The 27,594-nt window shown below is 46.3% G+C and overlaps 1 protein-coding gene across 2 annotated transcripts in view; it reads right to left on the reverse strand.

Moving 5' to 3' along the window:
• Positions 1-680: 680 nt before the first annotated feature.
• Positions 681-27,594, reverse strand: part of TMEM125 (transmembrane protein 125) — a 52,006-nt gene continuing 25,092 nt past the window's right edge. The window contains exons 1-2 of one of the 2 annotated variants that reach the window (XM_088447295.1): positions 6,693-6,778; positions 681-2,251 (exon numbers count right to left, since the gene is read on the reverse strand). In XM_088447295.1, the coding sequence (XP_088303421.1) occupies positions 1,171-1,827 (657 nt within the window). In that variant the 5' untranslated portion in view covers positions 1,828-2,251; positions 6,693-6,778 and the 3' untranslated portion in view covers positions 681-1,170. Of the gene's footprint in view, positions 2,252-6,692; positions 6,779-27,594 lie in introns of those variants that run through there. The other variant, XM_088447294.1, reaches the window with a different exon arrangement.

Below are 27,594 nucleotides of genomic sequence, written 5' to 3' on the forward strand. Positions count from 1 at the left end.
AGGGGGTCCTTATCAGAGCCCATCTCCCCGTGAGTTATATTCATACATTTATATTATATTAATACATTTAAGCGAATAAGGGATCTTTATTGCCGCAATATGTGACATACTTGCCGACATTCAGCTCCCTCCTTCCGGGAGGGAGCTGAATGCCTGCATAGTACGGGGGCGTGGCCGGACACTGATGATGGATTGGGGTGGAGCCGGGGGCGGAGCCGCATGATTGCATCATCATGGCCCTGCCCCCTCTTCACAATGCCATCATTAAAGGCATTGTGAAGCAGGGGCAGGGCCGAGATGACGCGATTCAGCGCAAATCGGGTCATCGCCCCCGTCGCAGTGGGGATTTCTATTAGTGGATGGGGGGCAGGCGGCAGCCGGGGGGCTTGCCTGCCTTTCCGGGGGGTCGGGAGCAGCATCTGATATTCGGGAGGCTCCCAACCAAATCGGGAGGGTAGGCAAGCCTGATATGTGATGATAAGGATTTTTAATATTCCCGGGCTTGCAACAAAATATTTAAAAAAATCCCCTGAAAGGAATTGTAACTATATTATGAACATATGGAAAGTCATTGGTACACACACACTGTCAGGAGTTGGGAAACACTGATTTTATGTAAATATATATATATATATATATATACATATATGGATATATATATATATATATTGCAGTTACAGGTGAGGAATGTCTATTTGCTGTCGTTCATTTGACTTGAGCTTAGGGAGGCAGGATGGGGCTCATTCCTGGCGGTATAATGGACTGTCCATAATGACCTCAGATGAGCCTGATCCACAGATGAGCCTTATCCACCTAAGTGTATGTGACAAACTAGAATATCTCATACAGATCTGCAAATTCAGTGACTGTACTGCATTGAAAAATACTCATATTATTTTTTTCTGATTGTTGCAGGAAATTCAGGCGGATAAATATTACAGATGTACAATGTACTCAGACCTGTTGACTTATTAATAGCGATTTAAGCTAAAGTGTCCACTTCAAGTAAATAACCCTGGACCAGAGATGCTAGGTGCGTGGAGCTGCGTTACTCCATGACATAGCTCGTCGTTCACACCGATCCAGCTGTCATTAATTTTGGCTCAGGTCCACAGAATACGTTAAGATGCAGAAGAGCTCAACTCTGTTGACTTTGGGTGTAAGATGGACTTAGATGAGGTTGGCCAGACTGGAGGTGGTGTTCTGCCGCTGGTGCAACTGCCCAGAGATGGAGAATATACTCATGTTCCTAGGATGGAACCGGCTGGTGGCACAAGACCTACACAGCATCACTAATACAAATATCAAAACGCCAACAAGGATAACCAATCCCATGGCCACCAAAGCCACCCCCACGCTGTGCATGGTGAGCAGTACGGAAGGGTGGCCTGGAGTTTCTTCTGAGACAGAAATAATGAGAAGGGCAATTCCACATGTCAGGATAACGATGGAGCTTACAAGGAAGACTATTATATCCGATAGGCCCCCACTCTTCAGCATATTGATCTGCTCACGCCTGCTCACACAGTGCATGTCCTGGACAGCTGAGCTGAGAAGTTGCTTCAGTAAAACCAGCAGAGCAAGTATACAGAGAGCTGAACCCACACCCAGTCTCCACTCTCCCGATCGACTTGTGGTGGTGGACAGAAGCACAATGCCACCGATACCACATGACAGGATGAGGAGCACAGCTAAGCAGTAGCACATTATCGACTTGACCGGCTCCCTAGACCACCAAAGTTCTGTGTGTTCCTCCAGGGCATCATCCTGTATCTGTTCTTGGCTGGGTCGGGCCCTTGGTGGTGGCAGCTCGTCGATTGCTGACATCCTTACAGCAGAGGTTTAGAGAGGGTTGAATTTGGGGAATAGTCAGATTGAAGTCCGGGTTTCAAGTAGAGTACTCCAAACTGTCAGCCATGATTGCGTAGAAGGATCTTATGGGTTTATAAAGCATAATCCAGAGGCAAGACGTCCATAGGATGTTTCATATTCCAGGCTCCTGAAGACTCACCCCAGGCAGGAGATTGTATTAGAAGATAATCATTCTGCAGTATTAGAGACCCGGCAGATATAGTTCCTGTAGACAATGGCAGGAAGACAAAGGACAGCAAACAAGTGTCACATAAATACGTCAGTGATTCTACGTCTTCAAAGATACAAATTCCATTTTTTCCTGTTGATCTAGAACATCCTGATCCTCTTTAACACACATTAGTGGGATCTCCCGTCAGTCTTCAAAGTTTAGTGTCAACTAAAAACACAAAAGATGGTTGAATTATTATTCACATATATGCTATGATATACAGTGTGTCCTATGTATCAGGCAAATGAGTACCAGGCAACAAATATTCTCAATCTAACATGACATGGAACTTTTATGCTAGTTCTTGCAAACTTTTATATTTGATACAGATGAAGCTAAAATTATTCTATGTAACGGTCCAGATGTAATTTGAAGGATTAGGATGTTGAATACTAATAATGGCAGAGAAAGAAGAGTGTATTCTAAAGCATCTCTGCTCATTATACATCATGTCACATGCCTGTGGTTGCCATGGTGACTGCATGTCCCTTAGCAAGCTGCAAATCATTAACAGAAGCTTGAATCAAAACCCTAAGAAGTAACCGGAATGATTTATGCAGGAATTGCCGCATTAAACATGTGGTTATGCAATAATATAATTACCAACAATAAATTCTATTGGATAAATGTTATCTGAGAATACATACTGCACTATAAGCTAACTGCTACATTTACACAACAATATTCTCAATAATTTAAATATTTTTGAAAGGCCGACTACTTACACAGTAACCTGACGATAGGCTGTTAATGAGCTTTCAGGAAGAGTTCTCATAGTTGTGAGACAAAAAAGCTGGGTACACGAGTAACTCATGCAAGTTCATATTAAATCCAGAGTTAAGGCTCTATTTATTAACATTATTTTTACTGACATAAAGTGAAAAAGGGGTGTTTTCACACCCTTTTCACAATATTTTGGTTTCACCTAAATTTACTAAAGGGCAATTGGAGTACAATTCGTAAAATTATACTACAAGCCCTAATTATTACTTATTTTTAGTAAACAGATCGCATTTCTCATAATTGTAATGGAAAATACGATCTGCCTGGAATTTACTAAAAATAAATTGTGAAAAAATACCGGGGGAAGCCCTGTGATAATAAGTGGATGGGGGGGCAGGCAGCAGCCGGAGGGCTTGCCTGCCTTTCCGGGGGGTCGGGAGCAGCATCTGATATTCGGGAGGCTCCCAACCAAATCGGGAGGGTAGGCAAGCCTGATATGTGATGATAAGGATTCTTAATATTCCCGGGCTTGCAACAAAATATTTAAAAAAATCCCCTGAAAGGAATTGTAACTATATTATGAACATATGGAAAGTCATTGGTACACACGCACTATAAGGAGTTGGGAAACACTGATTTTCTGTAAATATATATATAAATATATATATAACACATTATTTCACACAATAGTAGTGCCCCTTACACATGCCACACAGTAATGCCCCTTATAACATTATGCCACACAGTAATGCCCTTTACACATTAACCCCCTCCCCCAGCAACTCCCGTGTCCTTCCAGCAGCCTCTCACCTCCCCCTGTGTGCCATCAGCATCCAACAGGTGTGGACTCGGTGCTGGCCCCCAGTTCATTACAGCTGGTGCTCTGGCAGGCATCAGCAGATATGGACAGACAGCGCCGGTGCAATTTGAAACTGGTGCCGGTCGTGAGCCAATCGGAGCTCATGAACCAACAGCCAATCTGGAGAAGCCACGGCGCTGTCTCTCCATGTCTGCCTGCCGGTGCGCCAGCTATAATCGGATAGCGGGCCGGCACCAAATCAACACCGCTGCCACCAGGGCTCCCCTTTGGAGCCCTGACTGGACCAGCCCACCTTGTGTGTGTGACTGTATGCAGGGGGAGCGGCGGGCCACAGAGCAGCTCAGGCACCATAGCAGCCGCACCCCTTGCACCCACGGTAGGTACGCCACTGTTTGCATGCATGTTAGCAAACAGTTGGGTCCTATTCAGGATCAATGGAATGGGGTTATAGGTGAGGACAATGTAATCATATAAAGGCTGCAGGTGTACTTCAGGGTCCAGTCTTCAACCTGGGCAACGTCGGGGATCCCAGCTAGTATATAATACAATGGCGTAGGCACAATCACATGCGATACTCAGACATACACACAGGGACAGACACATATACAGAAACAGACGCTCTCACATGGAATGTGGAAAGTATATTGGGCTTATCATCTAGCTGGAAAGAAACGTGTGTATTCACCCATGTACAGATATGCATGTAGAGGGAAATATGGCCACATGTGCGCCTGGATTATTCATTACTAGTCATCACCTTGCACTTTCCTAATACGGGATGCAGTTAGTATGCCGGCGGACGGGTTTCCGGCTATCGAAATCCCGGTGTCGGACGCCCGACCCGAGATTAGAGATAGGCATCGAAATCCCGATGCCAGTCTATAACCCGACGCCAGGATCTCGACAGCCGCCATCCCAAACTAAGGTACACCGGAGTGACTTCGCTGTTAGCTGAGGGGGAGCGGGGGTGTTAGGTTTAGGCACCACGTGGGGGGGTTAGGCTTTGGGGGGGAAGGTTAGTGTTATGCACCACTGGGGGGGGGTTTGGGTTATGCACCACTGGGGGGGGTTAGGGTTGTGCACCACTGGGGGGGTTAGGGTTATGCACCACTGGGGGGGTTAGGGTTAGGCACCATTGGGGGGGTTAGGGTTAGGCACCATTGGGGGGGTTAGACACCATTGGGGGGGTTAGACACTAAGGGGGGAGGGTTAGGTTTAGGCACCAAGGGAGGAGAGTTAGGTTTAGGGTGCAGGGTGGGGAGAGTTAGGGTGCAAGAAGGGAGGGTTAGGTGGTGAAGGGGGGGTTAGTATACTTACCCGACCCCTGTTGGGATACCGAGCATCGAGATGCCACTGTCAGCATTTTGACAGCAGACATCCCGACTGCCGGTATTTCATATACTATGTGCAAAAGATGCACCTCCAAACAAGTGTATTTCACCTACACACAGCTCTGCGTAGCCTGCAGTCAACCACGCCAAGATGGGGACAGGGGCTGCTGGCGGTTACTATTTGCCCTAGCCTGACATTGTTTAAGGGTCCCAGCAGGGCCCTGGGGAGTTGCTGAGAGGAAGAAATGTGCCCCTCTGTGCCGTATGTCGATGCAAATCTACATCACGCATAGTATTTACCATTGATTTTATTCTAAGAGGTCCTAGGTGTGGCCACACTACCTTGTATCACCGGTGCCCGCAGAATGTCACAACGGTCCTGCCCGCAGTTACATTAACTCTCCCTCACTGAGCTTTGCACAATCCCACCAACTCAGTAATGAGTGTAGATGATCTGGAAATGCCATGTACGTAATTCGATGCACTCATTTCCGTAGCACACGCAGTGCGAATGTATACAACACGGGACTACGTATAACTCTGCATTATGCCCATGAGTCTCATACATTCAGGTATAGGGACCGGTACATGTATGCAGAAAGAGACACACTTACATGTATTCAGGTTTAGAATCTAGATATATATTTATACATAGAGGTGCACTTATACATAGAGGTACACCGAGAGAGACACAGGGCTCTATTTACTACGCAGTGTTAGGAGACAGAGTGAAAAGTGATAAGAAATTGATAAGGTGCCAGCCAATCAGCTCCTAACTGCCATCTCACAGGCTGTGTTTGAAAGATGACAGTTGGGAACTGATTGGCTGGTACCTTATCACTTTCTTATCACTTTTCACTCTGTCTCCTAACACTGCTTAGTAAATAGACCCCACACTCACATACTGTATATGTACAGGCATAGACACACTAATACATATGTACAGAAGGAGACACGTGTACACAGGGTTAGACACAATCACAGATATATACATCTGCACTGTGACGGACTTTCACACGTATGTACATGAAGGGGTAAATTTACTAAAGTGAGAGTTTTTAGAAGTGAGTTTTAAAAGAGATGTTGCCCATAGCAACCAATCACATTCTAGCTATTATCTTCTAGAAGGTGCTAGTTAAATGTTAAGTAGAATCTGATTGCTATGGGCAACATCACTTTTAAAACTCACTTCTAAAAACTCTCACTTTAGTAAATTTACCCCGTAGTGTTAGAGACAATCACTGTATAAATATATATACATGCTCACAGCATCAGACACACTCACATGTATACACAGATGTAGCGTTTCATATATATACAGGGTTATGGACAATCACAGGTAAACACAGGACTAGACATACAGAAGTCACACGTATGCATAGATATATACATGCGCAGAAGTTTGCACTGGGACAGACAAACTCACACAACGACAGGCACACGCACATGTATACAGTGAAGTACCGTTACTTATGTATATGTATATACATATATATAATTATATATATATACGGTCAATCAAAGGTAAACGCACGCACACACAGGCAATGAATGAGCCGTTACATAATACAATATTACGTTACCAGGTAATATTACATATAAAGTAAATAATACCTAGTACTGTAAGTCCTTGTACACATTATGTCACTCTGCACCTCACTCGCTGCAGGCTGATATTAATAATGTGATGATTAGAACCTTTTAGCCTCCACCCGACACCCCCTATACACCTTACCTGCCCTGGGAGCTGCCAGGTGTGCAGAGCTGAGGTGAGGCATGAGGCACATTGTGAATCACAGCCGCACAGGGTGCCAGAGAGACAGCTAGAGCGCAGGAGAGTGCTCTGAGAGGTAGCAGTGATCTGTCCTGTCTCATTGCTGTCACAGAATATGACTCTTGTCACCAGCTGCTCTCCCTGTCACCAAGTTACTCTGACTGCAGCTATACAAAGGAGGGGAGGCACTGCCTGTAACCCTTCGTATCCCCACTACTGGGGGCAGGATATGGGAGTCGCATATTGCAGGATATAGCTTGTCAGCAGAGCTGGATGGAGAGGACAGGAAACTTACAACACACGTAGTACAAGTCTGGGATAGTTCTGGGTTAGGTGTAGGAATAATGATGACCTCCTGTCTGTACCACTTATAGTCTAGACACACATCCCCTCCTCGTCCAAAACTGTCCCTCCACAGATCTGTATAGATAAGCTCCCAGACTTGTGCAACACTGCAACTAGCTCCCAAGTGTCTGTTCAGAATATTATTACATGTGTTTTTGCTGTTTGGTTCCTGTGTCTATATACACCTATCCTCAAATTGCTCCATATAGCCTGTTAGACGCACCCCAGACTTAGTGACTAAGGGCCGGATTCAATTAGAGGCGAAAAGTGCCGTTTGGAGATAAGTCGCGGATTCGGACTTTCTGCTACTTTCAAAGTATCTCCATATTCAATTCCAGGATGATTTCGCCTAAGCGGAAACTCAATGCATTGTAATAGGCGGAAAAGTATCTCCTATGAATAGCAGGTGAAAAAAAGTGCAACATTGTTATTTTGGGGTGCAAACGTGGGGAAACGACTCAGAACCCTTGGGACAGCCCCCCAAAGGACAAATCAACCAAATAATAAAAGAAAATTACCTCAGAACACCCCAAAAGAGTACTTTTGTTTTGGGGGCGAAAAAAAGTAAAAAGTGGGGGGACAACTATAAAAAAACAACTAGCGAAATAGACTTTTTGGGGTGCTGTAAGGAGGGGCCAAGTGTTTTTGGGATTGCAGGTGCATGTATGAGGGTGGTTTTTCACGTTTTTTTTAAAGTTTACTTTACAGACATAAAAATATCCTAGCACCCATTTTCAAGTACCCCAAATTTGACTGGACTACTTATTATCACCAAAAAATGCTGCTTTATGCTATTAAGACGCTAATAATAAGCAATTTAAACTACTTAAGTACCCCAAATACTTTTATTAGGGCTATTAGTACACATATACATTGATCCCCAATGTTAGTGCATCGTTTTTGGGGGTAGAGACTGATTCCCCCCTCTTCTGACAGTACTTTTCGGCGCTTTCCGTTTTCGCCTGTTTAGGAATTGAAAACTTTACGCCTGTTTCAGAGGCATAAAGTTTCCGCCTCTGAAACAGGCGAAGGAGGCGGAAAGTCGGACAGGCGAAACTTTTCCGCCTTTTCGCCTCTAATTGACCATTTACTTTATCGCCATCTAAGGCTTAATAAATAGACCCGGAAGTGATAAGTAACAGCATATAAAGTACCAGCCAATCAGCTCCTAGCTGCTATGTCACAGGGTGTGTTTGAAAAATGACAGGAGCTGTTTGGTTGGTACTTTATCTCTGTCCACTTTATCTCCATCCAAGGCTTAGTAAATAGACCCCTTAATTCAGGAAACAGTAAGAAAGTTCTGCCCCGCTACTTGTGGTGGAGCGTCTATACATCTTGTGCCATGGCGTGCAATAAGGACAGGTGTATGAGGACACGTGTAGTTTTAGATACTTTGGGGCACATGTAAGAAGAGGTGATAATGTATGGAAAGGCAGACAGTGGAAAGATTAGAGGTCTTCCCTATGTGTTAATTACATCGTTATGGTCACTTAGTAAACATTGAAAAGCAGAACTTTATATCGCCTGTCTTCTTACACATTACGCCACTCAGGGCCGTAGCTAGGGTAGTGCGGCCGCTGCCGTCGCACAGGGCACCACAGGTCAGGGGGCGCTGTTTGGGCCTGTCAAATTTCTGTTTATGATCATTCTTGTTTGTAGCTTCCTCTTATTTCATCCCCAGCATCTCCTGGCCTCTCGTATCTCTTCCCTCACCCTTCCCCATGAAGCCATGGCCCTTTTTTGGGTGCATTTTGTCCCTAATGCTCTTTCTGGCACAGGGCACCAAAAAGTCTAGTTACGGCTCTGATGCCACCCGAGGATGGCTCTATGTGTTACTTACCAGTCCTGCCATCACCTCCCAACATCTTTGCGTATGCCTGGTTCTCTGGCACTGAGATCATGCGGTTTTTGCAGGATCTCGAGCAACGCGCCCAGCGGTCGTCATTCTGTACTGCAGCAGCACTAGGCTGATGCGATACAGAGGGGGCAGAGATTGCCAGATGGGTGAGCTATGTGCCATTACACCTCTATTTTTAGCACATTTTAGCAATAAGCGGTGGTGCAGGATGTTTCAGCGCAAAGGGACATATTTATATATTTGCCCCTTTGTATCTGAAACTCTGAAGATGTGAATAAATGAATGACCTGATTCAGAGGTGCCACGGTACCTATGTTTGCGCAATTGAGTGATTACTTGCTACTGTGCATGCTTGAAAAGTCCAGTTAACCCTTACTGCGAACGCGCAAACCAATGTGTGCCATTTTGTGCCATACTTGCCAACTCTCCCTCATTGTCAGGGAGACTCCCTGAAATAGCAGCAATTTCCCTGTCTCCCTGAAGAGTCTACCAATCTCCCTCATTTCACCTTACCCCCATTATGACACTGTTTTAAAAAAGAAAAAACAGAGATATATACATTCAAATTAGGGGTGTGCACCGGCCACTTTTCGTGTTTTGTGTTTTGGTTTTGGATCTGGATCTTTCTTCGTGTTTTGGATCTGGATTGGTTTTGCCAAAACCACCCTTCCGTGTTTTGGGTTCTGGGTTTTGTGTTTTGGATCTGTATTTTTTTTTTAAAAAGCATAAAAACAGCTAAAATCACAGAATTTGTTGGTTTCTCTGCTCCTATGCTATTATTAACCTCAATAACCTTAATTTCCACTCATTTCCAGTCTATTCTGAACACCGCACACCTCACAATAGTGTTTTCATGTCCAAAAGGTTGCACCGAGGTAGCTGGATGACTATGCTAAGCGACACGAGTGGGCGGCACAAACACGTGACCCATCTAGGAGTGACACTGCAGTGGCAGACAGGATGGCAGTTAGAAAAACTAGGCCCCAAACTGTACATAATGCAAAGAAAAAAAAGAAGTGCAAGATGGAATTGTCCTTGGGCCCTCCCACCCACCCTTATGTTGTATAAACAGGACATGCACACTTTAACAAATCAATCATTTCAGCGCCAGGGTCTGCCACACAACTGTGGCTGAAATGATTGGTTCGTTTGGGCCCCCACAAAACAAGCTGGCAATTAATGTGTCCCTGCACAAACTGGCTCTACGGAGGCAAGATGTCATCCTCATCCTCCTCATCCACCGATTCCTCACCCTCTTCAGTGTGTACATCCTCATCCTCACAAAGTATTAACTCGTCCCCACTTGAATCCACCACCACAGGTCCCTCTGTACCTTCTGGAGGCTGGTCTCCCTGGAAGAGCTGATAATTCATTTTGATGAACATCATCTTCTCCACATTCTGTGGAAGCAACCTCCTACGCCTTTCGCTGACAAGGTTCCCGGCTGCACTAAACACTCTTTCGGAGTACACACTGGAGGGGGGGCAACTCAGGTAAAATAGAGCCAGCTTGTACAGGGGCCTCCAAATTGCCTCTTTTTCCTGCCAGTACAGGTATGGACTGTCTGACATGCCTACTTGGATGCTGTCACCGATGTAATCCTCCACCATTCTGTCAATGGTGACAGTATCATATGCAGTGACAGTAGACATGTCAGAAATTGTTGCCAGGTCCTTCAGTCCGGACCAGATGTCCAAACTTGGTCCTGCCTGCCCTGCATCACCGCCAGCGGGTTGCTTAGGATACCTAAGTTTTTTCCTGGCAGCCCCAGTTGCGGGAGAAAATGAAGAAGGAGCCGTTGACGTGTCACGTTCCGCTTCAGCTGACAGTGTGTTCACCAGCAGGTCTTTGCACCTCTGCAGGCTTGTGTCGGCCGGAAAGAGAGACACCACATAGGCTTTAAACCTAGGATCAAGCACGGTGGCCAAAATGTAGTGGTCTGATTTCAACAGATTGACCACCCTGGAATCCTGGCAAAGCGAATGAAGGGCTTCATCCACAAGTCCCACATGCCGAGCGGAATCGCTCGGTCTTAGCTCCTCCTTCACTTTCTCCAGCTGCTTCTGCAAAAGCCTGATGAGGGGAATGACCTGACTCAAGCTGGCTGTGTCTGAACTGACTTCACGTGTGGCAAGTTCGAAGGGCTGGAGAACCTTGCACAACACGGAAATCATTCTCCACTGCGCTTGAGTCAGGTGCATACCCCCTCCTTTGCCTATGTCATAGGTGGATGTATAGGCTTGTATGGCCTTTTGCTGCTCCTCCATCCTCTGAAGCATATAGAGGGTTGAGTTCCACCGCGTCACAACCTCTTGCTTCAGGTGATGGCGGGGCAGGTTCAAGAGTGTTTGCTGGCGCTCCAGTCTTCGGCACGCAGTCGCTGAATGGCGAAAGTGGCCAGAAATTTTTCGGGCCACCCAAAGCGTCTCCTGCACGACCCTGTCGCTTTTCAGAAAATTCTGCACCACCAAGTTTATTGTGTGAGCAAAACATGGGACGTGCTGGAATTTGCCCAGATGTAATGCCCGCACAATATTGGTGGCGTTGTCAGATATCACAAATCCCCAGGAGAGTCTAAGTGGGGTAAGCCACTGGGCGATGATTTCCCTCAGTTTCTCTAAGAGGTTGTCGGCGGTGTGCCTCTTACTGAAACCGGTGATACACAGCGTAGCCTGCCTTGTAACGAGCTGGCGTTTCTGAGATGCTGCTACTGGTGACGCTGCTGCTGTTGCTGCGTAAGGTGATACATCTACCCAGTGGGCTGTCACAGTCATATAGTCCTTAGTCTGCCCTGTTCCACTTGTCCACATGTCCGTGGTTAAGTGGACATTGTGTACAACGGCATTTTTCAGGACACTGAGGACACTTTTTCTGACGTTTCTGTACAGTCTCGGTATCGCCTGCCTAGTGAAGTGGAATCTAGACGGGATTTGGAACCGGGGACACACTACCTCCATCAATTGTCTAAATCCCACTGCACTAATGGCGGATACCGGATGCACGTCTAACACCAACATAGCAGTCAAGGCCTCAGTTATACGTTTTGCTTCAGGATGACTGCTGTCGTACTTCATCCTCCTCGCTAAGGACTGTTGAAGGGTCAATTGTTTAGTAAAAGTAGTGGTGTTCCTACTTCCTCTCTGGGATGATGAACGACTCCCAGCAGCAGCAACAGCAGCAGCGGCAGCAGTAGGCGTAGCAATGCAGGATCCTCCGGAGGAATCCCGGATAGGAGAGTCAGTCATGCCAGTGACATGGCCTGCAGGACTACTTCCGATCCTGACTAAGGAGGAAATTGACGAGGAGGGAGTTGACGGTGTGGTTTGCAGGCGCTTGGATACAACAGGACAACGGGATTTAGGTGTCCCTGGACTGCTTACGGTCTTAGCCAAAGTTTCTGAACTTGACAGTAACTTTTTAAGAACGCGCTGCAGGTGCCGTATAAGGGAGGATGTTCCTAGGTGGTTGACGTCCCTACCCCTACTTATTTCACCTTTACATATGGTACATATGGCAAGACAGTTGTTGTCCGGATTTGGATAGAAATATTGCCAGACCAAAGAGGTGGAATGTTTGGTCTTCTGCCCAGGCATGACCGTGATGGGCTTTTTCATCCCACGGACAACAACTGTCTCCCCCGGAGCCTGATTTAAACAAACCACATCACCATCAGAATCCTCCTCGCCAACTTCCTCCTCAGCGCCAGCTACACCAGTATCCTCATCCTGTTGTACTTCAACAGTGACATCTTCAATTTGCATATCAGCAAGTGGACTGTGGGTGCTCCTTTCAGCACTTGCAGGGGGCGTGCAAATGGTGGAAAGAGCCACCTCTTCCCGTCCAGTGCTGGGAAGGTCAGGCATCGCAACCACCACCACACTTGGACTCTCCTTGGGGATTTGTGATATCTTCTTAGAAAGCACAGTTCTTCGCTGTGCTTTTGCCAGCTTAACTCTTTTGATTTTTTTAGTGGGAGGAGGGCTTCCATCGTCATGTGAAGCTGAATAACTAGTCATGAACATACTAGGGATCGACCTTAGCCGTTCCTTGCCACTCCGTGTCGTAAATGGCATATTGGCAAGTTTACGTTTCTCTTCAGCTGATTTAAATGTCTTTTCAAGGTCATTTTCCTGAACTTTGCCATTTGGGATTGTATGTGCCCTCTACTATGACATTGGGCATCGGCCTTGGCAGACGACGTTGATGGCATGTTATCGTCTATGTCATGACTAGTGGCAGCAGCTTCAGCACTAGGAGGAAGTGGTTCTTGATCTTTCTCTATTTTATTTTTATCGGAGAAAGTTTGGTCCTCCATTTATGTTATATCGATTTGATATATACGTGCGGCTAAACACAGAAAATAAATTTTTTTTTGGTTTGGACTGGAGTGTACTTTGGGGGTTACAGCACCCTTTAACGGTCAAGCCAGCCGGCCCTTTACTTATGACACAGGCGCACGCTTGGCACTACTTTGTTGATGCACGTGCGGCTACTGCGCACACAATTCACAAACACAGAAAATAATTTTTTTTTGGTTTGGACTGGAGTGTACTTTCGGGGGTTACAGCACCCTTTAACGGTCAAGCCAGCCGGCCCTTTACTTATGACACAGGCGCACGCTTGGCACTACTTTGTTGATGCACGTGCGGCTACTGCGCACACAATTCACAAACACAGAAAATAATTTTTTTTTTGGTTTGGACTGGAGTGTACTTTGGGGGTTACAGCACCCTTTAACGGTCAAGCCAGCCGGCCCTTTACTTATGACACAGGCGCACACTTGGCACTACTTTGTTGATGCACGTGCGGCTACTGCGCACACAATTCACAAACACAGAAAATAATTTTTTTTTTGGTTTGGACTGGAGTGTACTTTCGGGGGTTACAGCACCCTTAACGGTCAAGCCAGCCGGCCCTTTACTTATGACACAGGCGCACGCTTGGCACTACTTTGTTGATGCACGTGCGGCTACTGCGCACACAATTCACAAACACAGAAAATATTTTTTTTTTTGGTTTGGACTGGAGTGTACTTTCGGGGGTTACAGCACCCTTAACGGTCAAGCCAGCCGGCCCTTTACTTATGACACAGGCGCACGCTTGGCACTACTTTGTTGATGCACGTGCGGCTACTGCGCACACAATTCACAAACACAGAAAATAATTTTTTTTTTGGTTTGGACTGGAGTGTACTTTCGGGGGTTACAGCACCCTTTAACGGTCAAGCCAGCCGGCCCTTTACTTATGACACAGGCGCACACTTGGCACTACTTTGTTGATGCACGTGCGGCTACTGCGCACACAATTCACAAACACAGAAAATTATTTTTTTTTTGGTTTGGACTGGAGTGTACTTTCGGGGGTTACAGCACCCTTAACGGTCAAGCCAGCCGGCCCTTTACTTATGACACAGGCGCACACTTGGCACTACTTTGTTGATGCACGTGCGGCTACTGCGCACACAATTCACAAACACAGAAAATAATTTTTTTTTTGGTTTGGACTGGAGTGTACTTTCGGGGGTTACAGCACCCTTAACGGTCAAGCCAGCCGGCCCTTTACTTATGACACAGGCGCACGCTTGGCACTACTTTGTTGATGCACGTGCGGCTACTGCGCACACAATTCACAAACACAGAAAATAATTTTTTTTTTGGTTTGGACTGGAGTGTACTTTCGGGGGTTACAGCACCCTTAACGGTCAAGCCAGCCGGCCCTTTACTTATGACACAGGCGCACGCTTGGCATTACTTTGTTGATGCACGTGCGGCTACTGCGCACACAATTCACAAACACAGAAAATAATTTTTTTTTTGGTTTGGACTGGAGTGTACTTTCGGGGGTTACAGCACCCTTAACGGTCAAGCCAGCCGGCCCTTTACTTATGACACAGGCGCACGCTTGGCACTACTTTGTTGATGCACGTGCGGCTACTGCGCACACAATTCACAAACACAGAAAATAATTTTTTTTTTGGTTTGGACTGGAGTGTACTTTCGGGGGTTACAGCACCCTTAACGGTCAAGCCAGCCGGCCCTTTACTTATGACACAGGCGCACGCTTGGCACTACTTTGTTGATGCACGTGCGGCTACTGCGCACACAATTCACAAACACAGAAAATAATTTTTTTTTGGTTTGGACTGGAGTGTACTTTCGGGGGTTACAGCACCCTTAACGGTCAAGCCAGCCGGCCCTTTACTTATGACACAGGCGCACGCTTGGCACTACTTTGTTGATGCACGTGCGGCTACTGCGCACACAATTCACAAACACAGAAAATAATTTTTATTTTGGTTTGGACTGGAGTGTACTTTCGGGTGTTACAGCACCCTTAACGGTCAAGCCAGCCGGCCCTTTACTTATGACACAGGCGCACGCTTGGCACTACTTTGTTGATGCACGTGCGGTTACTGCGCACACAATTCACAAACACAGAAAATAATTTTTTTTTTGGTTTGGACTGCAGTGTACTTTCGGGGGTTACAGCACCCTTAACGGTCAAGCCAGCCGGCCCTTTACTTATGACACAGGCGCACGCTTGGCACTACTTTGTTGATGCACGTGCGGCTACTGCGCACACAATTCACAAACACAGAAAATAATTTTTTTTTTGGTTTGGACTGGAGTGTACTTTCGGGGGTTACAGCACCCTTAACGGTCAAGCCAGCCGGCCCTTTACTTATGACACAGGCGCACGCTTGGCACTACTTTGTTGATGCACGTGCGGCTACTGCGCACACAATTCACAAACACAGAAAATAATTTTTTTTTTGGTTTGGACTGGAGTGTACTTTCGGGGGTTACAGCACCCTTTAACGGTCAAGCCAGCCGGCCCTTTACTTATGACACAGGCGCACGCTTGGCACTACTTTGTTGATGCACGTGCGGCTACTGCGCACTAGGGGTGTGCACCGGCCACTTTTCGTGTTTTGTGTTTTGGTTTTGGATCTGGATCTTTCTTCGTGTTTTTTATCTGGATTGGTTTTGCCAAAACCACCCTTCCGTGTTTTGGGTTCTGGGTTTTGTGTTTTGGATCTGTATTTTTTTGAAAAAAAGCATAAAAACAGCTAAAATCACAGAATTTGTAGGTTTTTCTGCTCCTATGCTATTATTAACCTCAATAACCTTAATTTCCACTCATTTCCAGTCTATTCTGAATACCTCACACCTCACAATAGTGTTTTTATGTCCAAAAGGTTGCACCGAGGTAGCTGGATGACTATGCTAAGCGACACGAGTGGGCGGCACAAACACGTGACCCATCTAGGCGTGAAACTGCAGTGGCAGACAGGATGGCATTGAAAAACTAGGCCCCAAACTGTACATAATGCAAAGAAAAAAAAGAGGTGCAAGATGGAATTGTCCTTGGGCCCTCCCACCCACCCTTATGTTGTATAAACAGGACATGCACACTTTAACAAACCAATCATTTCAGCGCCAGGGTCTGCCACACAACTGTGGCTGAAATGATTGGTTCGTTTGGGCCCCCACAAAACAAGCTGGCAATTAATCTGTCCCTGCACAAACTGGCTCTACGGAGGCAAGAAGTCGTCCTCATCCTCCTCATCCACAGATTCCTCACCCTCTTCAGTGTTATGTACATCCTCATCCTCACAGAGTATTAATTCGTCCCTGCTGGAACCACAGGTCCCTCTGTACGTTCTGGAGGCTGGTCTCCCTGGAAGAGTTGATCATTCATTTTATGAACATCATCTTCTCCACATTTTGTGGAAGCAACCTCCTACGCCTTTCGCTAACAAGGTTCCCGGCTGCACTAAACACTCTTTCGGAGTACACACTGGAGGGGGGGCAACTCAGGTAAAATAGAGCCAGTTTGTACAGGGACCTCCAAATTGCTTCTTTTTCCTGCCAGTACAGGTACGGACTGTCTGACATGCCTACTTGGATGCTGTCACCGATGTAATCCTTTAACAGACAGACGCACGCTTGTCGCTGCTGCTTTGAGGATTCAAGTGCGGCTACAGCCCACACAATTCACAAAGACAGAAAAAAAAAAGAATATTTTTATTGTTTGTGGAGCACACTTTGAGGGTTACACCACCCTCTAACAGACAGACGCACGCTTGTCGCTGCTGCTTTGAGGATGCAAGTGCGGCTACAGCCCACACAATTCACAAAGACAGAAAAAAGAAGAAGAATATTTTTATTCTTTGTGCAGCACACTTTGAGGGTGTCACCACCCTTTAACAGACAGACGCACGCTTGTCGCTGCTGCTTTAAGGATGCAGGTGCGGCTACAGCCCACACATTTCACAAAGACCGAAAAAAAAAGAACAATATTTTAATTGTTTGTGTAGCACACTTTGAGGGTGTCACCACCCTTTAACAGACAGACGCACGCTTGTCGCTGCTGCTTTAAGGATGCAGGTGCGGCTACAGCCCACACAATTCACAAAGACAGAAAAAAGAAGAATATTTTTATTGTTTGTGTAGCACACTTTGAGGGTGTCACCACCCTTTAACAGACAGACGCACGCTTGTCGCTGCTGCTTTGAGGATGCAAGTGCGGCTACATCGCACACAAGTCACAAACACATAAAAAAAATAGTTTTTTATTTTTTGGAGCACTTTGAGAGTTACACCACCCTTTAACAGACAGACGCACGCTTGTCGCTGCTGCTTTAAGGATGCAGGTGCGGCTACAGCCCACACATTTCACAAAGACCGAAAAAAAAGAACAATATTTTAATTGTTTGTGTAGAACACTTTGAGGGTGTCACCACCCTTTAACAGACAGACGCACGCTTGTCGCTGCTGCTTTAAGGATGCAGGTGCGGCTACAGCCCACACAATTCACATAGACAGATAAAAGAAGAAGAATATTTTTATTGTTTGTGTAGCACACTTTGAGGGTGTCACCACCCTTTAACAGACAGACGCACGCTTGTCGCTGCTGCTTTAAGGATGCAGGTGCGGCTACAGCCCACACATTTCACAAAGACCGAAAAAAAAAGAACAATATTTTAATTGTTTGTGTAGCACACTTTGAGGGTGTCACCACCCTTTAACAGACAGACGCACGCTTGTCGCAGCTGCTTTAAGGATGCAGGTGCGGCTACAGCCCACACAATTCACAAAGACAGAAAAAAGAACAATATTTTAATTGTTTGTGTAGCACACTTTGAGGGTGTCACCACCCTTTAACAGACAGACGCACGCTTGTCGCTGCTGCTCTAAGGATGCAGGTGCGGCTACAGCCCACACAATTCACAAAGACAGAAAAAAGAAGAATATTTTTATTGTTTGTGTAGCACACTTTGAGGGTGTCACCACCCTTTAACAGACAGACGCACGCTTGTCGCTGCTGCTTTGAGGATGCAAGTGCAGCTACATCGCACACATGTCACAAACACATTAAAATAATAGTTTTTTATTTTTTGGAGCACTTCGTGAGTTACACCACCCTTTAACAGACAGACGCACGCTTGTCGCTGCTGCTTTAAGGATGCAGGTGTGGCTACAGCCCACACAATTCACAAAGACAGAAAAAAGAAGAAGAATATTTTTATTGTTTGTGTAGCACACTTTGAGGGTGTCACCACCCTTTAACAGACAGACGCACGCTTGTCGCTGCTGCTTTGAGGATGCAAGTGTGGCTACATCGCACACAAGTCACAAACACATTAAAAAAAATTTTTTGATTTTTTGGAGCACTTTGAGAGTTACAACACCCTTTAACAGACAGACGCACGCTTGTCGCTGCTGCTTTGAGGATGCAAGTGCGGCTACAGCCCACACAATTCACAAAGACAGAAAAAAAAGAACAATATTTTAATTGTTTGTGTAGCACACTTTGAGAGTGTCACCACCCTTTAACAGACAGACGCACGCTTGTCGCTGCTGCTTTAAGGATGCAGGTGCGGCTACAGCCCACACATTTCACAAAGACAGAAAAAAAAAGAACAATATTTTAATTGTTTGTGTAGCACACTTTGAGGGTGTCACCACCCTTTAACAGACAGACGCACGCTTGTCGCTGCTGCTTTGAGGATGCAGGTGGAATCTAGACGGGATTTGGAACCGAGGACACACTACCTCCATCAATTGTCTAAATCCCACTGCACTAATGTCGGATACCGAACGCACGTCTAACACCAACATAGCAGTCAAGGCCTCAGTTATACGTTTTGCTTCAGGATGACTGCTGTCGTACTTCATCCTCATCGCTAGGGACTGTTGGAGGGTCAATTGTTTAGTAAAAGTAGTGATGTTCCTACTTCCTCTCTGGGATGATGAACAACTCCCAGCAGCAGCAACAGCACTAGTAGGAAGTGGTTCTTGATCTTTCCCTATTTTATTTTTATCAGAGAAAGTTTGGTCCAACATTTATGTTATATTGATATATATACGTGCGGCTAAAGCGCACACAAACACAGAAAATATTTTTTTATTTTTGCTGGAGAGTAGTGCACTTTGTGGGTTACACCACCCTTTAAGAAATGAGCCAGCCGGCTCTTTACTTATGGGACACAGGCGCACGCTTGGCGCTGCTCCTTTGTTGATGCACGTGCAGCCACAGTGCACACAAGTCACAAACACAGAAAATATATATTTTTTTGGTTTGGAGTGTACTTTGGGGGTTACAGAACCCTTTAACGGTCAAGCCAGCCGGCCCTTTACTTATGACACAGGCGCACGCTTGGCACTACTTTGTTCATGCACGTGCGGCTACTGCGCACACAATTCACAAACACAGAAAATAATTTTTTTTTTGGTTTGGACTGGAGTGTACTTTCGGGGGTTACAGCACCCTTTAACGGTCAAGCCAGCTGGCCCTTTACTTATGACACAGGCGCACACTTGGCACTACTTTGTTGATGCACGTGCGGCTACTGCGCACACAATTCACAAACACAGAAAATAATTTTTTTTTGGTTTGGACAGGAGTGTACTTTGGGGGTTACAGCACCCTTTAACGGTCAAGCCAGCCGGCCCTTTACTTATGACACAGGCGCACGCTTGGCACTACTTTGTTGATGCACGTGCGGCTACTGCGCACACAATTCACAAACACAGAAAATAATTTTTTTTTTGGTTTGGACTGGAGTGTACTTTCGGGGGTTACAGCACCCTTAACGGTCAAGCCAGCCGGCCCTTTACTTATGACACAGGCGCACGCTTGGCACTACTTTGTTGATGCACGTGCGGCTACTGCGCACACAATTCACAAACACAGAAAATAATTTTTTTTTTGGCACTTGGGGGGAGCACCCCTGATGGACAGAGCACCCCCTGGACAATACTACAGCACCTCTTTAGGACTGGGACACTGCACAGGACTTTGGAGTGGACACAGCCCCTATGGAGAACTGACTGCACAACACAGTCCAGCTAGCCCCTATGGACTTTGAAGTAGTGGACACAGCCCCTATTAACAACAGCAGCACAGCACAACACAGCCAGCCCCTATGGACTTTGAAGTAGTGGACAACAGCAGCACTACACTACACTACACTACACAGCCCTAACTCCCACCCTCCCTCTTCACTGTCCACAGCCGAGTGAGAAAATGGCGCCGACGTGGGTACCTTATATAGGATCCAAAACCCGCGAGACTCGGAAGGCGGGATGATGACGTTTTGCCTCGATTTCAGATCCGAGTCAGGCGGGAAAAGTCGAGCCTGATTCGGATCGGACTCGGATCGGGGGGGCTCGGGGGGGTTCGGATTTCAGAAATCCGAACCCGCTCACCCCTACTGCGCACACAATTCACAAACACAGAAAATAATTTTTTTTTGGTTTGGACTGGAGTGTACTTTCGGGGGTTACAGCACCCTTTAACGGTCAAGCCAGCCGGCCCTTTACTTATGACACAGGCGCACGCTTGGCACTACTTTGTTGATGCACGTGCGGCTACTGCGCACACAATTCACAAACACAGAAAATATTTTTTTTTTGGTTTGGACTGGAGTGTACTTTGGGGGTTACAGCACCCTTTAACGGTCAAGCCAGCCGGCCCTTTACTTATGACACAGGCGCACGCTTGGCACTACTTTGTTGATGCACGTGCGGCTACTGCGCACACAATTCACAAACACAGAAAATAATTTTTTTTTTGGTTTGGACTGGAGTGTACTTTCGGGGGTTACAGCACCCTTAACGGTCAAGCCAGCCGGCCCTTTACTTATGACACAGGCGCACGCTTGGCACTACTTTGTTGATGCACGTGCGGCTACTGCGCACACAATTCACAAACACAGAAAATAATTTTTTTTTTGGTTTGGACTGGAGTGTACTTTCGGGGGTTACAGCACCCTTAACGGTCAAGCCAGCCGGCCCTTTACTTATGACACAGGCGCACGCTTGGCACTACTTTGTTGATGCACGTGCGGCTACTGCGCACACAATTCACAAACACAGAAAATAATTTTTTTTTTGGTTTGGACTGGAGTGTACTTTTGGGGGTTACAGCACCCTTAACGGTCAAGCCAGCCGGCCCTTTACTTATGACACAGGCGCACGCTTGGCACTACTTTGTTGATGCACGTGCGGCTACTGCGCACACAATTCACAAACACAGAAAATAATTTTTTTTTTGGTTTGGACTGGAGTGTACTTTCGGGGGTTACAGCACCCTTAACGGTCAAGCAAGCCGGCCCTTTACTTATGACACAGGCGCACGCTTGGCACTACTTTGTTGATGCACGTGCGGCTACTGCGCACACAATTCACAAACAGAAAATAATTTTTTTTTTGGTTTGGACTGGAGTGTACTTCGGGGGTTACAGCACCCTTAACGGTCAAGCCAGCCGGCCCTTTACTTATGACACAGGCGCACGCTTGGCACTACTTTGTTGATGCACGTGCGGCTACTGCGCACACAATTCACAAACACAGAAAATTATTTTTTTTTTGGTTTGGACTGGAGTGTACTTTCGGGGGTTACAGCACCCTTAACGGTCAAGCCAGCCGGCCCTTTACTTATGACACAGGCGCACGCTTGGCACTACTTTGTTGATGCACGTGCGGCTACTGCGCACACAATTCACAAACACAGAAAATAATTTTTTTTTTGGTTTGGACTGGAGTGTACTTTCGGGGGTTACAGCACCCTTAACGGTCAAGCCAGCCGGCCCTTTACTTATGACACAGGCGCACGCTTGGCACTACTTTGTTGATGCACGTGCGGCTACTGCGCACACAATTCACAAACACAGAAAATAATTTTTTTTTTTGTTTGGACTGGAGTGTACTTTCGGGGGATACAGCACCCTTAACGGTCAAGCCAGCCGGCCCTTTACTTATGACACAGGCGCACGCTTGGCACTACTTTGTTGATGCACGTGCGGCTACTGCGCACACAATTCACAAACACAGAAAATAATTTTTTTTTTGGTTTGGACTGGAGTGTACTTTCGGGGGTTACAGCACCCTTAACGGTCAAGCCAGCCGGCCCTTTACTTATGACACAGGCGCACGCTTGGCACTACTTTGTTGATGCACGTGCGGCTACTGCGCACACAATTCACAAACACAGAAAATAATTTTTTTTTTGGTTTGGACTGGAGTGTACTTTCGGGGGTTACAGCACCCTTAACGGTCAAGCCAGCCGGCCCTTTACTTATGACACAGGCGCACGCTTGGCACTACTTTGTTGATGCACGTGCGGCTACTGCGCACACAATTCACAAACACAGAAAATAATTTTTTTTTTGGTTTGGACTGGAGTGTACTTTCGGGGGTTACAGCACCCTTAACGGTCAAGCCAGCCGGCCCTTTACTTATGACACAGGCGCACGCTTGGCACTACTTTGTTGATGCACGTGCGGCTACTGCGCACACAATTCACAAACACAGAAAATAATTTTTTTTTTGGTTTGGACTGGAGTGTACTTTCGGGGGTTACAGCACCCTTAACGGTAAAGCCAGCCGGCCCTTTACTTATGACACAGGCGCACGCTTGGCACTACTTTGTTGATGCACGTGCGGCTACTGCGCACACAATTCACAAACACAGAAAATAATTTTTTTTTTGGTTTGGACTGGAGTGTACTTTCGGGGGTTACAGCACCCTTAACGGTCAAGCCAGCCGGCCCTTTACTTATGACACAGGCGCACGCTTGGCACTACTTTGTTGATGCACGTGCGGCTACTGCGCACACAATTCACAAACACAGAAAATAATTTTTTTTTGGTTTGGACTGGAGTGTACTTTCGGGGGTTACAGCACCCTTAACGGTCAAGCCAGCCGGCCCTTTACTTATGACACAGGCGCACGCTTGGCACTACTTTGTTGATGCACGTGCGGCTACTGCGCACACAATTCACAAACACAGAAAATAATTTTTTTTTTGGTTTGGACTGGAGTGTACTTTCGGGGGTTACAGCACCCTTAACGGTCAAGCCAGCCGGCCCTTTACTTATGACACAGGCGCACGCTTGGCACTACTTTGTTGATGCACGTGCGGTTACTGCGCACACAATTCACAAACACAGAAAATAATTTTTTTTTTGGTTTGGACTGCAGTGTACTTTCGGGGGTTACAGCACCCTTAACGGTCAAGCCAGCCGGCCCTTTACTTATGACACAGGCGCACGCTTGGCACTACTTTGTTGATGCACGTGCGGCTACTGCGCACACAATTCACAAACACAGAAAATAATTTTTTTTTTGGTTTGGACTGGAGTGTACTTTTGGGGGTTACAGCACCCTTAACGGTCAAGCCAGCCGGCCCTTTACTTATGACACAGGCGCACGCTTGGCACTACTTTGTTGATGCACGTGCGGCTACTGCGCACACAATTCACAAACACAGAAAATAATTTTTTTTTTGGTTTGGACTGGAGTGTACTTTCGGGGGTTACAGCACCCTTTAACGGTCAAGCCAGCCGGCCCTTTACTTATGACACAGGCGCACGCTTGGCACTACTTTGTTGATGCACGTGCGGCTACTGCGCACTAGGGGTGTGCACCGGCCACTTTTCGTGTTTTGTGTTTTGGTTTTGGATCTGGATCTTTCTTCGTGTTTTGGATCTGGATTGGTTTTGCCAAAACCACCCTTCCGTGTTTTGGGTTCTGGGTTTTGTGTTTTGGATCTGTATTTTTTTGAAAAAAAGCATAAAAACAGCTAAAATCACAGAATTTGTAGGTTTTTCTGCTCCTATGCTATTATTAACCTCAATAACCTTAATTTCCACTCATTTCCAGTCTATTCTGAATACCTCACACCTCACAATAGTGTTTTTATGTCCAAAAGGTTGCACCGAGGTAGCTGGATGACTATGCTAAGCGACACGAGTGGGCGGCACAAACACGTGACCCATCTAGGCGTGAAACTGCAGTGGCAGACAGGATGGCATTGAAAAACTAGGCCCCAAACTGTACATAATGCAAAGAAAAAAAAGAGGTGCAAGATGGAATTGTCCTTGGGCCCTCCCACCCACCCTTATGTTGTATAAACAGGACATGCACACTTTAACAAACCAATCATTTCAGCGCCAGGGTCTGCCACACAACTGTGGCTGAAATGATTGGTTCGTTTGGGCCCCCACAAAACAAGCTGGCAATTAATCTGTCCCTGCACAAACTGGCTCTACGGAGGCAAGAAGTCGTCCTCATCCTCCTCATCCACAGATTCCTCACCCTCTTCAGTGTTATGTACATCCTCATCCTCACAGAGTATTAATTCGTCCCTGCTGGAACCACAGGTCCCTCTGTACGTTCTGGAGGCTGGTCTCCCTGGAAGAGTTGATCATTCATTTTATGAACATCATCTTCTCCACATTTTGTGGAAGCAACCTCCTACGCCTTTCGCTAACAAGGTTCCCGGCTGCACTAAACACTCTTTCGGAGTACACACTGGAGGGGGGGCAACTCAGGTAAAATAGAGCCAGTTTGTACAGGGACCTCCAAATTGCTTCTTTTTCCTGCCAGTACAGGTACGGACTGTCTGACATGCCTACTTGGATGCTGTCACCGATGTAATCCTTTAACAGACAGACGCACGCTTGTCGCTGCTGCTTTGAGGATTCAAGTGCGGCTACAGCCCACACAATTCACAAAGACAGAAAAAAAAAAGAATATTTTTATTGTTTGTGGAGCACACTTTGAGGGTTACACCACCCTCTAACAGACAGACGCACGCTTGTCGCTGCTGCTTTGAGGATGCAAGTGCGGCTACAGCCCACACAATTCACAAAGACAGAAAAAAGAAGAAGAATATTTTTATTCTTTGTGCAGCACACTTTGAGGGTGTCACCACCCTTTAACAGACAGACGCACGCTTGTCGCTGCTGCTTTAAGGATGCAGGTGCGGCTACAGCCCACACATTTCACAAAGACCGAAAAAAAAAGAACAATATTTTAATTGTTTGTGTAGCACACTTTGAGGGTGTCACCACCCTTTAACAGACAGACGCACGCTTGTCGCTGCTGCTTTAAGGATGCAGGTGCGGCTACAGCCCACACAATTCACAAAGACAGAAAAAAGAAGAATATTTTTATTGTTTGTGTAGCACACTTTGAGGGTGTCACCACCCTTTAACAGACAGACGCACGCTTGTCGCTGCTGCTTTGAGGATGCAAGTGCGGCTACATCGCACACAAGTCACAAACACATAAAAAAAATAGTTTTTTATTTTTTGGAGCACTTTGAGAGTTACACCACCCTTTAACAGACAGACGCACGCTTGTCGCTGCTGCTTTAAGGATGCAGGTGCGGCTACAGCCCACACATTTCACAAAGACCGAAAAAAAAGAACAATATTTTAATTGTTTGTGTAGAACACTTTGAGGGTGTCACCACCCTTTAACAGACAGACGCACGCTTGTCGCTGCTGCTTTAAGGATGCAGGTGCGGCTACAGCCCACACAATTCACATAGACAGATAAAAGAAGAAGAATATTTTTATTGTTTGTGTAGCACACTTTGAGGGTGTCACCACCCTTTAACAGACAGACGCACGCTTGTCGCTGCTGCTTTAAGGATGCAGGTGCGGCTACAGCCCACACATTTCACAAAGACCGAAAAAAAAAGAACAATATTTTAATTGTTTGTGTAGCACACTTTGAGGGTGTCACCACCCTTTAACAGACAGACGCACGCTTGTCGCAGCTGCTTTAAGGATGCAGGTGCGGCTACAGCCCACACAATTCACAAAGACAGAAAAAAGAACAATATTTTAATTGTTTGTGTAGCACACTTTGAGGGTGTCACCACCCTTTAACAGACAGACGCACGCTTGTCGCTGCTGCTTTAAGGATGCAGGTGCGGCTACAGCCCACACAATTCACAAAGACAGAAAAAAGAAGAATATTTTTATTGTTTGTGTAGCACACTTTGAGGGTGTCACCACCCTTTAACAGACAGACGCACGCTTGTCGCTGCTGCTTTGAGGATGCAAGTGTGGCTACATCGCACACAAGTCACAAACACATTAAAAAAAATTTTTTGATTTTTTGGAGCACTTTGAGAGTTACAACACCCTTTAACAGACAGACGCACGCTTGTCGCTGCTGCTTTGAGGATGCAAGTGCGGCTACAGCCCACACAATTCACAAAGACAGAAAAAAAAGAACAATATTTTAATTGTTTGTGTAGCACACTTTGAGAGTGTCACCACCCTTTAACAGACAGACGCACGCTTGTCGCTGCTGCTTTAAGGATGCAGGTGCGGCTACAGCCCACACATTTCACAAAGACAGAAAAAAAAAGAACAATATTTTAATTGTTTGTGTAGCACACTTTGAGGGTGTCACCACCCTTTAACAGACAGACGCACGCTTGTCGCTGCTGCTTTGAGGATGCAGGTGGAATCTAGACGGGATTTGGAACCGAGGACACACTACCTCCATCAATTGTCTAAATCCCACTGCACTAATGTCGGATACCGAACGCACGTCTAACACCAACATAGCAGTCAAGGCCTCAGTTATACGTTTTGCTTCAGGATGACTGCTGTCGTACTTCATCCTCATCGCTAGGGACTGTTGGAGGGTCAATTGTTTAGTAAAAGTAGTGATGTTCCTACTTCCTCTCTGGGATGATGAACAACTCCCAGCAGCAGCAACAGCACTAGTAGGAAGTGGTTCTTGATCTTTCCCTATTTTATTTTTATCAGAGAAAGTTTGGTCCAACATTTATGTTATATTGATATATATACGTGCGGCTAAAGCGCACACAAACACAGAAAATATTTTTTTATTTTTGCTGGAGAGTAGTGCACTTTGTGGGTTACACCACCCTTTAAGAAATGAGCCAGCCGGCTCTTTACTTATGGGACACAGGCGCACGCTTGGCGCTGCTCCTTTGTTGATGCACGTGCAGCCACAGTGCACACAAGTCACAAACACAGAAAATATATATTTTTTTGGTTTGGAGTGTACTTTGGGGGTTACAGAACCCTTTAACGGTCAAGCCAGCCGGCCCTTTACTTATGACACAGGCGCACGCTTGGCACTACTTTGTTGATGCACGTGCGGCTACTGCGCACACAATTCACAAACACAGAAAATAATTATTTTTTTGGTTTGGACTGGAGTGTACTTTTGGGGGTTACAGCACCCTTTAACGGTCAAGCCAGCCGGCCCTTTACTTATGACACAGGCGCACACTTGGCACTACTTTGTTGATGCACGTGCGGCTACTGCGCACACAATTCACAAACACAGAAAATAATTTTTTTTTGGTTTGGACAG

The sequence above is a fragment of the Taudactylus pleione genome, unplaced genomic scaffold (assembly GCF_031769625.1).
Source record: "Taudactylus pleione unplaced genomic scaffold, aTauple2 ptg000428l, whole genome shotgun sequence".
In the NCBI taxonomy this organism is placed as follows: Eukaryota; Metazoa; Chordata; class Amphibia; order Anura; family Myobatrachidae; genus Taudactylus; species Taudactylus pleione.